Here is a 14,503-nt window from a genome sequence, read left to right on the forward strand (position 1 = left end):
TTGGTTGGAGGAGGCTATAGTTTCAGCCTAAATTTATAAAGGTTGATGTAACCGTGAGGGATTATGGGCACATTCCACTAGGGCACAGGCAGCCTCCTGGGTGGAGTGACAATTGGTGTCTCTGCAGGAGATTTGTCGGGCAGCTATGTGGCCCTCTTTGCACACTTTTACTAAACAATATTGTTTGGATGTTAGGGCCCCAGAGGAGGGCGCTTTTCAAAGTGTGCTGCACGCAGGGCTTTCGGTATCCTGCCCAGTGTCAAGGGGCGGGTACATCCCACTTGTCTGGACTGATCTGGGGTAGGAACAGGAAAGGAAAATTGGTTCTTACCTGCTAATTTTCGTTCCTGGTATACCACAGATCAGTCCAGACTCCTGGCCCATTATGATTATTTTTCAAAATACTTCTGATTCTGGATGCTACTGGTTATGCAGAATTTAAGTTTGTGCTGCAGAATATCATTGTATATAGATTTTGCTTATGTGAGATTCAAAACTCTTTTTCTTGGCCATAATTCAGGGGTCAGTTTGGTTAGGAATTCCAACTTGTTCCCCAGCTCTTTTAGAGGAAGAGATCTTGGAAGTTTGGACTTAGACATCTTGGCTTGGGTACAGGTCAATACTGAGGGACTGCAGGTGGCACTCTCAGGTATGGAGCAGTGCCTCAAAGTTTTGATCTCTGCATAAACCCACTTGTTTAGACTGATCTGCCATCTATCAGGAACACAAATTAGCAGGTAAGAATCAATTTTCCTTTATTTTCATTCATAACAGGTTTACTGGAAACTTGATTCCCACTTTTTCTGAAAAATACTGTTGCTATTTGAAAAAAAAGACATACTATGCCAAAGTGTTGAGGAATAATGCTCTAGAGTGAGACATGATCCACAAAATGTAGTTTCTATGTTTTAATTTGTTTTTACAAATGCAGTCTGCAAGAGGAAAAGAATGGTAACTTTTCTGAAAGTGTGCAGATTGTAGGCCTGAGTGCCACTCTTCCGAACCTGAGTCTGCTAGCCACCTGGCTGAATGCTGAGCTGTACCATACTGATTTTCGTCCTGTGCCTCTTATGGAGCATGTGAAAATTGGCAGCACTATTTATGATTCCTTGATGAAGCCAGTGCGAGAATTTAAAGCTTCAGTACAAGTGAAGGTAAGGGTTTTTGTTAAATTCAGTGTCCTCCCCCCCACCTGCCTTTGGTATTTTGAATGCTTTGGCAAACTAGCAGGCCTACAGGAGCAATAAGCTTTTACATGGATTGGCCCTCGGCTAGTAATCAATTCTAGTTATAAAGCATGTTCCCTATACGTACCCAGATCAGCCCAGACTCCTGGGTTTTCCCTTCCTTCCAGCAGATTGATTTATTTATTTATTTATTTATTTTTAAAAATTCTTTATTTATAGATTTACATTCACATATACATTAAGTGAATAAATAGAATAATCACATCATAAATTTTTTTTCACAAAAAAAAGGAGAAAAACAATCAATGGAATAATAATAACTGCCTTCGAAAAGACAACCTAATATCGAATATTTAAACCCGTAATATCTGTGATTTAAATCATCAAACATAAGAGAAAAAGTGAGACTGTATTTTGAGTATTTTGGTTATAAATGGAGATAAAGTTTAGAAAATTTTCATAGAAAAGCTTAACATAGAAACAAACTGGTATTTCTACATACATGCCCTATTTAAGCTACTCACTAATAGGTATTACACTGGCAGATGGTTCTTCTATTATAACAGGTGTTTCATTAATAGACAATGGAGAGGAAATAGTAGGTTGTTGCAAAGCCATAAACTGCTGCAATTGCTCTATCTGGTAGAAAACAAAGGTATGTTCTCCTTTTTTAAGCTTACACTTACAAGGATATTGTAAAAGGAACGTGAAACCTGATGATGTTATCTGATGTCTCAATGCCAAAAATTCCCTACATTTCATTCTAGTAACCAAAGCTAAGTCAGGATACATTTTTACCACTTGCCCATGAAAAATCGTTGGAAACTTCTGAAAATATCGCTTCATTACCTTATTAATATCTTGAGCTATGATAAAGGATACCATCAACCTACTTCTATGAATAACTTCTAGGTTAGAATCCTCTAGAAAATCAGTAAGATTTGTTGGAACTGGGGTTTTTTTTGATAAGAAATAGCAAGTATTGATCGAAGGAATTTCTTCCTCTTCATATGATAATATTTTTCTAAAATACCTTTTTAGAGAAATATAAGGAAGTCCACCCAGAACCTGTGGAAAATTTGTCAACCTAATATTTAAATGTTTTATATGATTTTCTAGAGCTTCCAACCTACGTGAACTAGCAATTTGGTCTTTTATAACACAAACATTTACCTTTTGCAAAGAGTGTATATTTTTCTCATTTTCTTTAACTTTCTGGGAGATCTCATTACTTTGAGTCTGAGCAGCTGTTAACTTTACTTGAAAATCTATAGATACAGTATCAATCTTTTGTTCCAGTCTAGTCATGGCTGTGCTTAAACCATTAACTGCCTCCCATATTGTTTCCAGTGTTACCTTTCCAGGCCTGGTTGGAATTTGCAGATGATCTTCTATATTCTGGGATCCTGGGCCCTCTGCTTAACGTCACTCCCCTAACCATGGTTGGCGTCTGAACTTCCCCATTCTCCACACTGCGTTGGGCTGGTGGTGGTTGGCTATCCGGGCTTAGAGACGCTTCGTCTTGGGAGCCACACAATTCTCCAACTTGTGTAGCGCCTACAGATTCCTCAGCTCTCTGATTTTCCAGTTATGTCATGGAAAGATTAGTAACTTTTGGACAAGCAATTCTGAGCAGCCTGTTCACCCACTAGTACATTCTCTTCAGCAGGGAGGGTCCAGGTTGTCTTTTAATAGTTGCTCTGCAATGCCATCCTCAGCTTGGGACTCCCCATGCATTATGACTGATTTATGCCTGCTTGTTGACAGAGAAACAAGTTTGCTTACCTGTAAACAGTGTTCTCTGTAAACAAGTTAAATCAGCCATAATTAATACTTGCCTGCTCTTCAAAGAGATGACTATCTTACTAAAGCTTAAGCTCTGGAAGAGATGGAGATGCTCATGAGGCAGTGTCGGCACATGAGAATTCCTGCGTGTGTTCAAATGCTTTTCTGAATCCTCACAGCTGGATTCATGTCAGCACTGCTAAATGATATTACCCACGAAATCGCCAGTTATCCTTCTGTCTACGGAAATCCCTGTTTACAGGTAAGCAAACTTGATTTAGAGCTTTTGAGTCCTCAAGATTTGAAGTGCTACATAAGTATAGAATGATTGTTAATATAAACAATATTTCCCAGTTTTGCTCAATTTGAACTAAAAAAAAATATTTTTAAAGCTGTAAGAGGTGTTGTTTAAGAACCATACTTGACTGAAACTTCACTTCCTTAAGAACATAAGAAGTTGCCATACTAGGTCAGACTGAGGGTTCATCAAGCCCAGCATCCTGTTCCCAACAGTGGCCAATCCTGGCTACAAGTACCCGGCAAGTACCCAAACATTAAATAGATCCCATTCTACTAATGCCAGTAATAGCAGTGGCTATTCCTTGCCTGTTAAGTGGTGCTTTTGCAAAACCACCAGTGACAAATGACCTGAGGAGCAAAAATGCAGCCTAGTAACTGGACCTGGGTTTCTTGGCAGCTATATGGCAGCACCTATCTATGTGAAAGGATAATGCAGTACCAGGTGGGAGGAAAAGAGATGGAGTATAAAAGAAGAGAGTAGTCAAGTAAAAAGATTAAGTAACCTGCTGAGGGTTATCACAGTAAGTGAAAAATACTGATAGGGTTTCCTGACTGTCTTCTAGTTGCTATGTTACTTGTTCTCAGCTCTTCCTTTTTTTTTTCTCAGGGGGATGAGGATCACATTGTCAACCTATGTTATGAGACTGTGCATAGCGGTCACTCAGTGTTGCTCTTTTGCCCATCCAAGAACTGGTGTGAGAAGTTGGCAGATACCATTGCCCGGGAGTTCTATAGTTTGCATCATAAGGCTTTGCCAGAGACTGAAGGTGAGAAATTTAACTATATGTTGACTTCTTATATTTTTGTCAGCTGCTGTTTCATGATGAGATAGTTAACATTTTGGCAACTATGAGCAAAATTTTCAGTTTTCTTTTGTTTTGTTAACTGGAGGACTTATAAATGCTTCCGATCTATTACCAGTGACTGTGGACAGAGGGGGCATACAGGATGTATTGGAACAGTTGAAACGCTCCCCATCAGGGCTGGACTCTGTGCTTGGGAGAACTATACCATGGGGAGTGGCATTTCATCATGCAGGTACTCCTGAATTTTGTATTGGGTATATGTTTTATCTTGGATGGTCTTTCAATAAAGGAATATTACAAAATGAAATTGCTTCAGTTTCTTGAAAAACTACAGAAGAATATTTTGCCTCAGTTACTAGTGCTGAAAAATGCAGAACTATCTTAATTGAATTCTCAAATTATTAGCATCTCAAAAGAATGGAGAAGGCTCCCCATTGCAGATGGGTTTTCTTGCATTGTGTTTTATGCTCTTAAAACTAGAGTGAAAGCTCACATGTGCTGGTGGTGCACCCTTTTCATCTAGTTAATGGATGACTTATTTTAAACAACCAAGGATGAGGTGGTTTAGTTTGTTTTAACTTCAGCATGGAGTATGGGAGATTGGCCTCCTACTGGTATATTAGTGACCAAATCCATTGTTATGGTTGTAATTAAACACTTTGTTACTGGATTTCTGCCACAATGCCATTATAAGAAGATGATGTAAATATGACAAGGGGTTTCTGTTACCTTAGATCAACTAACATAGTAATCCACTGCCCACTGGCAAGTCCCATTAAGGGCTTCCTTCTTATGACTTTAAACTCTATCAGAGCATCAGATTCTATTTTTTGTGTATTAATAGTGATATCTGGTGTCTTTGTAGTAGCTGAGTAGTGGCAAGATCACAGAACCCAGATGATCAAATGCTCAAGTAAAAACCTTACCAGTAGCTGCTCAGATCATTACATTATGGTCCAATGGTGCTCCCATCTTGGGATCCTTCCTTATTTGGGTATATTGTTGAGACAGATTCTCATGAGATCTGGAATATACAGTCCTCTACCTTGAACACTCTTTTAGCTGACTAAGCTCTACATCATATCCAGCAGGAAGTGCTACCAGATATGGAATTGACCTGTTTATAGAATAGTTTGAAAGCTCTTGCAACATTTATTTATTTAAAAGACTTTATCACATAATTTGTTTAAAAAACAATAGAAGCGGTTCACGTATAGCATTACTTTGAGAATTGGAGTCTTACAGTTAGAGTATGTAGGGACGTTTAGCCTCAAAACAAAATACTTGGTGAGCCTTGTAGATTTAAACTTTTAAAAATGCTTAAAAATGAAAATATGCTTCATAATTGCAGTTAAACATTTGATAGTGATGTTATCTAGCAAAGGAGGTTGGGCACTTGTGGCTATACCTAGTCTTCCTACTATTGTTGCATGCGAAGCTTCATATCACGGGCCTCTTTGTGTAGAAGCTATTATTCTATCCCTTATCCAAAACAGATTTTGTAAAAACAGCTGAACTATAAGTGTGATATTACGTCATGCTTAATATGGAGTAGACCTCTCTGTTCCTATCTTCTGTCTGATGTGCTGGGTAATGTGTACTATCCCATGAAGCTGCCCCTTACAATTCTATAACAAGACCCTCTAAGCTGCTTAGACTCATTATCTTGATATTTATTTCTTGAAAATTAATGTTGTCTTAGGCTTAACTTTTGATGAGCGAGATATTGTTGAAGGAGCTTTTCGTCAGGGGATCATTCGTGTCCTGGCAGCCACTTCCACGCTTTCCTCTGGTGTGAATCTACCTGCACGGCGAGTGATCATCAGGACTCCATTTTTCAATGGTCATCTCCTGGATATTCTGACATATAAGCAAATGTCAGGCAGAGCTGGCAGAAAGGGAGTTGATACTGAAGGTAAGTGGAAGCCTTGAACAATTTCTTCTTTTTTAAAGCTGTTTGATGCCATGTAAAAAAACAATTGGGTGTAGATGGTTATAGTGTTACTCCTGTTCCACCGGCTAGTAGGGCTTAGGGGATCGCTTAGAAGTAGTGGGGCCCAAGTTTTAGCCCATAGTTCGGGTTCTGTCCTGACAGGAGAGAAAGTAAGGCCCTTAGGCATCTGAAGGTCTCCTGACACGTCACACCAAAATTAACATGCTGTCACACAAGCTGGCTGTGGTCAAAAATTAAATAAATTTGTCCCCTCTGGACAAATTGTATATTTGGAAGCTGCAGAATGCAAATATTTTAAATAAATAAATCTTTCCTTCATGCAGATGCATAACATTAGCAGAGAGAACACTGAAGGATAGTGTAATCTATACAGTAAAACAAAGCGAGTACACAGTCCAGAAATCAACATTATTCAGACATCACAATTTCCCTGTATGTACCCGGATCAGTCCATCCCTACTTGGATGACTGGCTGATTCGAGCGCACTCGGTGGTGCTTCCCCGAGGGGTGATTCATAAGAGTGTTTCAGCTTCTGCAGTCGCTGTGCTGGGTGGTCAATTTCGCCGAGAGTTGGCTGGTGCCAACTCAGTCCTTGGAATATTTGGGTGCTCTACTCAACACTCAGCAGGGCAGAGTCATTCTTAGCACAGAATGCATCTCCAAGTTGCAAGGTCAAGTGCAAGACTTAGGGCCGGAGTTTAAAAGGGTTACGCGCATAAGTTATGCGCGTAACCCTCTTAAAAGGCCCCTGCGTGCGCCGAGCCTATTTTGCATAGGCTTGGCGGCGCGCGCAAGCCCCGGGACGCGCGTAAGTCCCAGGGCTTTGCAAAGGGGGCGTGTCGGGTGGGCGGCGTGAATTTTGGGGCAGGGTGGGAGGCGTGTCGGGGGCATGATGCCGGCCTGGGGGCGTGGTCGAGGCCTCCAGACCAGCCCCCAGGTCGGTGATGGTGCGCCAGCAGCCCGCTGGTGCATGTAGATTTACGCCTGCCTCTGGCAGGCGTAAATCTGCCAACAATGGTAGGGGGGGTTTAGATAGGGCTGGGGGGGGGGGGGGTTAGGTAGGGGAAGGAAGGGGAAGGTGAGGAGAGGCGGAAGGAAAGTTCCCTCTGAGGCTGCTCCGATTTCGGAGCGGCCTCGGAGGGAACAGGCAGCGCACGCCGGGCTCGGCGCGCGCAGGTTGCACAAATGTGTACCCCCTTGCGCGTGCCGACCCCGGATTTTATAAGATACGCGCAGCTACGCGCGTATCTTATAAAATCCAGCGTATTTTTGTTCGCGCGCGCTGTTTTTGAAAATGTACCCCTTATTGATCAATTATCCACCCAGGGTTCGCGATTATTTTTAGGTTCTTGGCTCAGTGTTTTCCACTTAGAACTGGTACCCTGGGCCTTGCTCATAGGAGGCCTTTGCGATCAGTTTTGCTTTTCTGATGGAACCCGGTCCCTGAATGTTTTCATATGCCTCTTCCACTGACGATGCAGCTCGGGACAGGCTCGTTTGGTGGTTGCGGATGGACAATTTTGTTCTGCGGAGTCCCCCTGGAAGTACCAGACTTATCTGCATTTTCCTGTACATACCCAGATCAGTCCAGACTGCTTGGTTTTGCCTCCCTTCCAGCAGATGGTGACAGAAAAACTTCGAGAGCACCCCCTCTTAAACCAGTGAGCCACATGCAGCTCCTTTTTGGTGAGGACTTGGAACAACTGATCAAGTTTCTTTTAATAGACCCACCCTCATCATTAGGACAAAGATCCTGAGGCCGGGAGCCATGCTCCAGGGCTTCTTCCAGAACCCTGTATTATGGGTTCAAACTTCAGACACTGTGTGTTGCTCTTAAAATGACCATGACTCCCTTTCTCCCAGGGGCTCCCTCCGCAGCATTCCCAGCTAACCAGGGGTGCAGATGGCCTGATCTGGAAATCAACCTGGGGACCCTTTGCCTGGCAGTCCTGCTACTCATCCAGCAGGCTGGCTCAAGCTGGGTTTATAATTTGTACATCAAAAGATTTCTGTACAAAAGCATTACAGTCAATGATGCAATCTACTGGAGTCTTATATACAGACATTCAGTTGAGTTATATCAGTGTATATTATCTTTCAAGAATTGTTTGTTTGTTAGTATGTATCTTATTTATGTGTTTTAGAAATGTGCATTGTCTAGTCCTTTGTGTATAGGCGATATATAGATCTCAATAAACATAATGTTCTCAAATACAGATAATTTTTCTGAAGAATCTCTTCTCTTCTTGCAACTTTTAAAAGGATACCATTGCTACCATCATAGGCCATAAAATCCTTACTGGATTTGGTGGTTCTTAAATGGCATTTTAATAAACTTGTAGTGAAATGAAACCTAATACTATCAGTGGCATTGTTAAGGGGTTTTTGCCCTGTTAGTATTATATCAGATCTGGAAAACAGGAAATATTTTTAGTCTGCATAGTTATCGTATTCTCTTTCATAGCACATAGGATTGCATTTTGAACTGACAACAGTTCACTTTGAGGACCTGATTCATTTTTTCATAGGACACAGAATGGAAGAAAACTTTGAACGAGGCACTTGTGGACATTGTAATTCTGATTTTGATGAACTCTTTTTATTGGTATTTGACAAATGAAAGATTTTTCTTCCTTTGTACAGTGCTGAGAGTGTACAAGGATTGTGATGTCTAGTTCCACTGCCTAGGCGGTTGCCCACTTTGTATGCTTAGGACATGCATATGCAAAGCATATGCAGATCAGGCCCTGACCTTACTTGACTTTCATCTGGTGTGTGCACATTTGTTGTGCCTGTGTAAAAAGGCTTGCACTACCAGATGCAGCTTAGACAAAAATGGAAAAAAAAAAGACTTGTCAGAGTTAAGAAGCTAACATGTTTCAGACATGAAACTTTCCTTTACTGGAGTTTACCAACTGTGTGTAAAACTACCATTATCGATGAAAGGCATTTTGCTAAATGTATGTTTAATTCTTTAATGTTGAAGCTTCCTCGTTCTCACCTTGGGCAGCATGGGGACAGGTATAGAGAGAAGGGGGAGAGTGGGAGGCTTGCATACTTTTGAAATGCACACAATGCATTTCTAGGAATCTGGCTGCTGACTGAGAACATAAGAACATAAGAAAATGCCATACTGGGTCAGTCCAAGGGTCCATCAAGTCCAGCATCCTGTTTCCAACAGAGGCCAATCCAGGCCATAAGGACCTGGCAAGTACCCAAAAACTAAGTCTATTCCATGTTACCATTGCTAATGGCAGTGGCTATAGTGAATAATGATATTTAATCAGATTATACATATATCAACATAATAAGTAAATTGTTTTGGTGAGAATGTACAGAAGTATTATAGATTTTACTATATCAGCTGATAAATTTTCAGGTAACGTCACCTATCTGACAAAGCAGTGAACTTGTCAGGGATTATAGGATCTGGGAAATGTTCTCATACAAGGTGAGATACAAAGCAATAAATACAAATGCATCTTTTTTTTTTGCTGTATTTGTGTTTAAAAGCAGTGCATCGCCCCTCAATATGTGGTCTTTTGTTTAAAACCTGCTCTTATTTTTTTTATTATTGTGCATGCTTATTTTTGTTTCTGACGTATAACATGATTTTTCTTTATTTCAAGTGTATTCTTGAATCAATTTATAAAAGATAATAAAGAGATTGTGCACTGCTTTTTTAATTTTATTCTTTTCTTAGTATTCAGAAAGGTTAATCCACACCAGTGAGTTATGCACCTCTACCAGTTGATGGAGACTGAGCAAAGCTGATGTCACGGTATATATACGCCTGTACCGACATCAGCCTGCCAGTATTCTCCCTCTCCAGCAGATGGTGGACATGCATCTCCCTACTTGGGGATTGCTTAAAAAAAAAATGAAAGAAGAAAAGAAGAAGGAAACTAATTTGCCCCACTCTCCTGTGGTGATACCTTTGGACCCTCAGTCAAGTTTTCCTGAGGTAATATTTGTGGATCTCTCCCTCAGACAAGTGCCTCGGTCCGATAGCTGGTTTTCCGACGTGGACTTAGCTGTAAAAAGAGAAACAGCTGAGAGGCTATAGGGTGCAGGAAGCCGAGCACTGTGGTGAAGGTCATTGCCCTCTCTCCCTGCAATCAGAGACCGACTTTATACTTGGCTGGGATGGGCTGAGCGCAGGAAAGGAGTAAAAAAAAAAAAAGGGTTTCTATTCTTCTTCTGGTTTCCGAGCCTCGGCACGCCGATCTGACATCCATTCCCACCTCCGAGGGAGCTGGGGAGTTGCAGCAGCTTGACAGGTTGAGCAGTCTTTTGAGTAGACCCCGTTATGCTTAGACACCGTGTGGTAGGCCACGGCAGCCTTCGCAAGCTTTTTTGCGCACAATTCTGCAGTGAAACAGTGTCAGACGGTTTGTGCTTGCGCACCCGGGTGTGCTCTTGGGTGGACGCTCAGGTGAGAGCCTACCTGGGCCACGTATTGTGCTCCTATATTTTGGATGCTTATTGGACAGGCCTTGTTTTTTGGGTGCCCTGTCCATGCTCATGTGCAGGTGTGCTGCTGGGCGCCCAATGGTCAGATGCTTTGGGAGCGTGCTGCTAGCGGGTGTTTACTTTTGCGTTGCTTGCCATATTCAGGCATCTCAGCTTGGCGTACTCCTCTCTAACTTGTGTCAGCGCTGCTTGGAAGCTCAGAGAGAGTTTTCTCCAGCTGTTTGCTGAGCCCGCCCTTCCCAGCATGAGTGGGAATGGGACCGAAATTGGACCTGTCAGATGTTTCGCTTGGTTTTGGGGCTCCCCTAACTGGATCGTTAGCAGGAGAATGCTTCTCAGTGAGCTCAGGACTGATGACCCCTGGTTTTGAAATGGACTGCATTGGCTTTCGCGCGCTTTTCTATGCATAAGTCTGCCACGAAACAGCTTGGTGGGTTGAGCAACCGTTTGGCTAGGCCTTGCTCGCAGGTTTTGCTCACTTGCTGACGTGCTAGGCCTAAGAGTTCATGATCGTAAACTGCGGAACCCTGCAAACCTGGTGCTGCAGGTAAGTGTTGGAGTACGTTTGCACCTGCAGCGGATCATGCTGATAGGGACCCAGGTGGCAGGGATGCTGAAAGCGGCCCTTACTCTCTGGAGGATGGGAAATTCCTCTGGGATTGGAGAAGTATAGCACAATGTTGTGTTTCTTTCAGAGATGAGTTGCCGGCTCGGATTGCCCAGTCACTGAATATGATGGGGTTCTGGGTGCTGAAACCAAACAAGAATCCCATTTAGATTCCTTACGTAAAGCATTCTGGATGATATTCAAGAATTCATTGATCTTGAATGGGGTGCCTTGGAAACTAATATTAGAGGGGGACAAGCCTGGGTGGCACTAAAGCCCCTGGATCCGGCAGAGAAAGAGAGAGAGCAGTTGCACTTTCTGAAGTGGATGCGCTGGTGTGTGGTGTCTCCAAGTGGGCAATCCCTTTGGAAGGGGGAGGGGCTTGAAGAAGGCACAGGACAGAAGAATTGAGGCTATCCTTAAGGATATCCTCAAGGCAGTGGCGATGAATGGCAGATGGCCTCTTGCTCCCTGGTGGATCATTCTTGCTTGCTCTCTCTCAAGAAGTCTGTGAGTCTGGTTTGAATTCAGGGCAGTGCCCTACGGCCTCACCTCCCTGGATGAGACCGATCTTGTTTGATTACGGAATCTAAGCAGGGTTGAGTGTCAGTTATGGCTGATGTATTGGTGCCAAGACAATCCAAAGCCTAATCTTACGAAATGGCCTTTTTAGGATCACTCTGGTTTGGGAATGAGAATACAAAATGGCCAATAAGTGAGATGAGTCCCAGGTTCCTCGGTTCTTTACCAGAGGATTTAAAAGCAGGTTCCACACTCATTGACACTATATGTAGTGCTAAGGGTTTTCAAAAGTTTTCAACCCTACAGAGCGACTTTTCATGGAGCCCTACCTTTGGGTAGGTCTCGGTCCCTTCATCCCTGGCAGCCCAGATGGGCTCAAGTGTGGTGCGCTCCCTCGAACCCCTCAAAGAGGGTGTGCCAACCCATTCCTGGGAACAGGAGATAGGTTGCCTGTCTCTCCTTTTTATCAGAAGTGGGTCGAGATCACATCAAACCAGTAGGGTTTGGAGGTGATAAGAGATGGGCTATGCTCTGAGTTTCTGAGCATTCCTCGGGAGACGTTTTCATGTGTCTCCCTGCAACTCACCGCAGAAGAGCCATGGTGGAGTGTACATTGTCAAGACTCCCTAGCCTGTGGACTGTGATCTAGTGCCCATGTCACAAGAAAAATATGGGCCGATAGTAAAGGTATTTCACATTAAATCCAAAAAAGGAGAGGTGCTTTCGCCCTTCCGGGATCTCAGGGGAGTCAACCGGCTTTGCAAAGTGACTCGTTCCCACATGGAAAACTTGTGCTCGCTGATAATGGCAATACAGTCGTGGGAGTTTTCTTAAATCTCTGGATTGGCAGAGGTTGTATCTGCATATTCCCATCCAGATGGAGTTTCAACAGTTTTTTATGCATTTTACTGTTTTCGGGCGACATCAATTTTTGCGTGATACCTTTCGGTTTTGGCCACTGTGCCCAGAACCTTCTCTAAGGTTCATGTTGGTAGTAGCAACAGTGTTGGCATTCTGGTCCACCCATATTTAGATGATTGGCTAATTTGGGCCAAGAGCCATGAAAGAGATTCTCAGGCCTCACGCAAAATGATCTCCTTGCTTACAGGTACTAGGTTGGGTGGTGAACTTGGCCAAGAGCAATCTGCAGCCTTCCTAGTGATGGAATGTCTCAGTGGTTTGTTTTTAACATGAAGGGAAGACAGAGGCTGTTCCTTCTGGAGGTCTGCATTCAGACACTGATGGCACAAGTGCGACTAGTGACAGAAACAATACGCCTGGCAGTGTGGTCATATCCACATGTGCGCATGTTGATGGCAGCCATCCTAGAGGTGATTCCGTGGGCAGGGGCGCATATGCATCCTATTCAGCGCACATTGCTTGTACGTTGGAGTCCGCAGTCTCAGGACTACTCGATGCGGCTTCAGTTACCGGTGAGATCAGCATCCAACTGTAGTTGTGGTTGGGCAGAAATGATTCAGAGGTGCAAGAGACACATGGGGTTGGCACTTCTGGTGGTGGCAGATTGGCCAGGAGGCTGTGGTTTGTAGATTTGCAGAGGCTTCTGGTGGAATATCCTCTCCAATTACTGGTCCATAGGGATGTGCTATGGCAGGGACCTATTCTTCTTGAAAATCCAGCTTGATTTTTGTCTTACAGTGTAGCTCTTGAGAGGGCTTGGTTGTTGAAGCGTAAGTAGCCCACTGCTGTGGTTCCCACCTTGCTTTGAGTGCAAAAGTATTCTCTTCCTAGCTTATGTTCATGTTGGCGAATGTTTGATGCTTGGTGTGAGGAGCGAGGAGTTCATCCTTGTTCGGTTTAAAATCCCACTCAGTTTGTTTTTTGCAGGATGGTGTTGTTAAGGACTTGGGCCCTTAATTCCTTGAAGGTACAGGTGGCAGTTCTTGCCTGTTTCCGAGGTCACATGAATGGTGAACCCTTGTCGGCCCATCTTGTTATGGCCTGGTTCTTGAAAGGGGTGGTGAATCATCTTCGACCTTCTTGCAGTTGCCAGTGGCCTGTGGATACTTAATCTGGTTCTGACGGGGTCTCACCTTTCGACCATGCCCTCTTGAGGTTATTTACTAGAGGACTGTTTTCTGCACGTAGAGTTTCCGAACTGCAGGCTCTGTCTTTCCAGGAACAATTTCTGCGAGTGACTCCAGTGGCGGTCCAGCTGCAGACTGTTCCGTCTTTTTTTGCCAAAGGTGGTCTTGTATTTTTCACTTGACTCCATCAGTTCCATGCCAACTCAGGACCGGGAGAGAGATGTGGATGAATATCACCTGTTACGGACCTTGGGTGTCAAGCAGCATCTCATGAGGTATTGGAGGCTTCTAAACCTCTCAGGAAGACAAACAAGCTGTTTATACTCCATCATGGGAGTAAACAGGGTAAGCTGATGTCACGGGCTATGATAGCCCACTGGATTAAGGAGGTTAGCATGGCCATGTATGTGGATGCTGAGCAGCTGTTGCCTAGTAAGGTTTGTGTTCATTCTTCTAAGGCTCAGGCAGTGTCATGGACAGAGATTAGATGGTTGTCTCCTGTCGAGATTTGCTGAGCTGTGACATGGTTTTTCTTACACAACTTCCAGGTATTATTGCCTGGATATGAAAGCCCAGGAGGATACAGCCTCATACATGCGGAGTTGATCGGACTGTGGTCGGGAGTAGCTTTTGTACATACCACTGGTATGGATTAACCTGTCTGAATGCTAAGAAAGGAGAAATTACTACTTACGTCATAATTTCCTTTTCTTGAATGAGGACAGGTTAATCCACCTTCCTGCCCTTGGCTGCGGGATGGTGGTGCTGTTGTCATCCTGAGTGACTGCGTTTCCGGGGATTACTGGTAAGTGTCAGATCC

General features: G+C 43.4%; 1 protein-coding gene across 1 annotated transcript in view; it reads left to right on the forward strand.

The window, feature by feature from the left end:
• POLQ (DNA polymerase theta) overlaps window positions 1-14,503 on the forward strand; it is a 174,229-nt gene that overhangs the window by 29,195 nt on the left and 130,531 nt on the right. Inside the window, 4 exon segments of the mRNA XM_029578518.1 lie at window positions 932-1,154; window positions 3,880-4,039; window positions 4,194-4,310; window positions 5,781-5,993. Of these exon segments, the coding sequence (XP_029434378.1) occupies window positions 932-1,154; window positions 3,880-4,039; window positions 4,194-4,310; window positions 5,781-5,993 (713 nt within the window).

This window comes from Rhinatrema bivittatum, chromosome 15 (assembly GCF_901001135.1).
Source record: "Rhinatrema bivittatum chromosome 15, aRhiBiv1.1, whole genome shotgun sequence".
NCBI lineage: Eukaryota > Metazoa > Chordata > Amphibia > Gymnophiona > Rhinatrematidae > Rhinatrema > Rhinatrema bivittatum.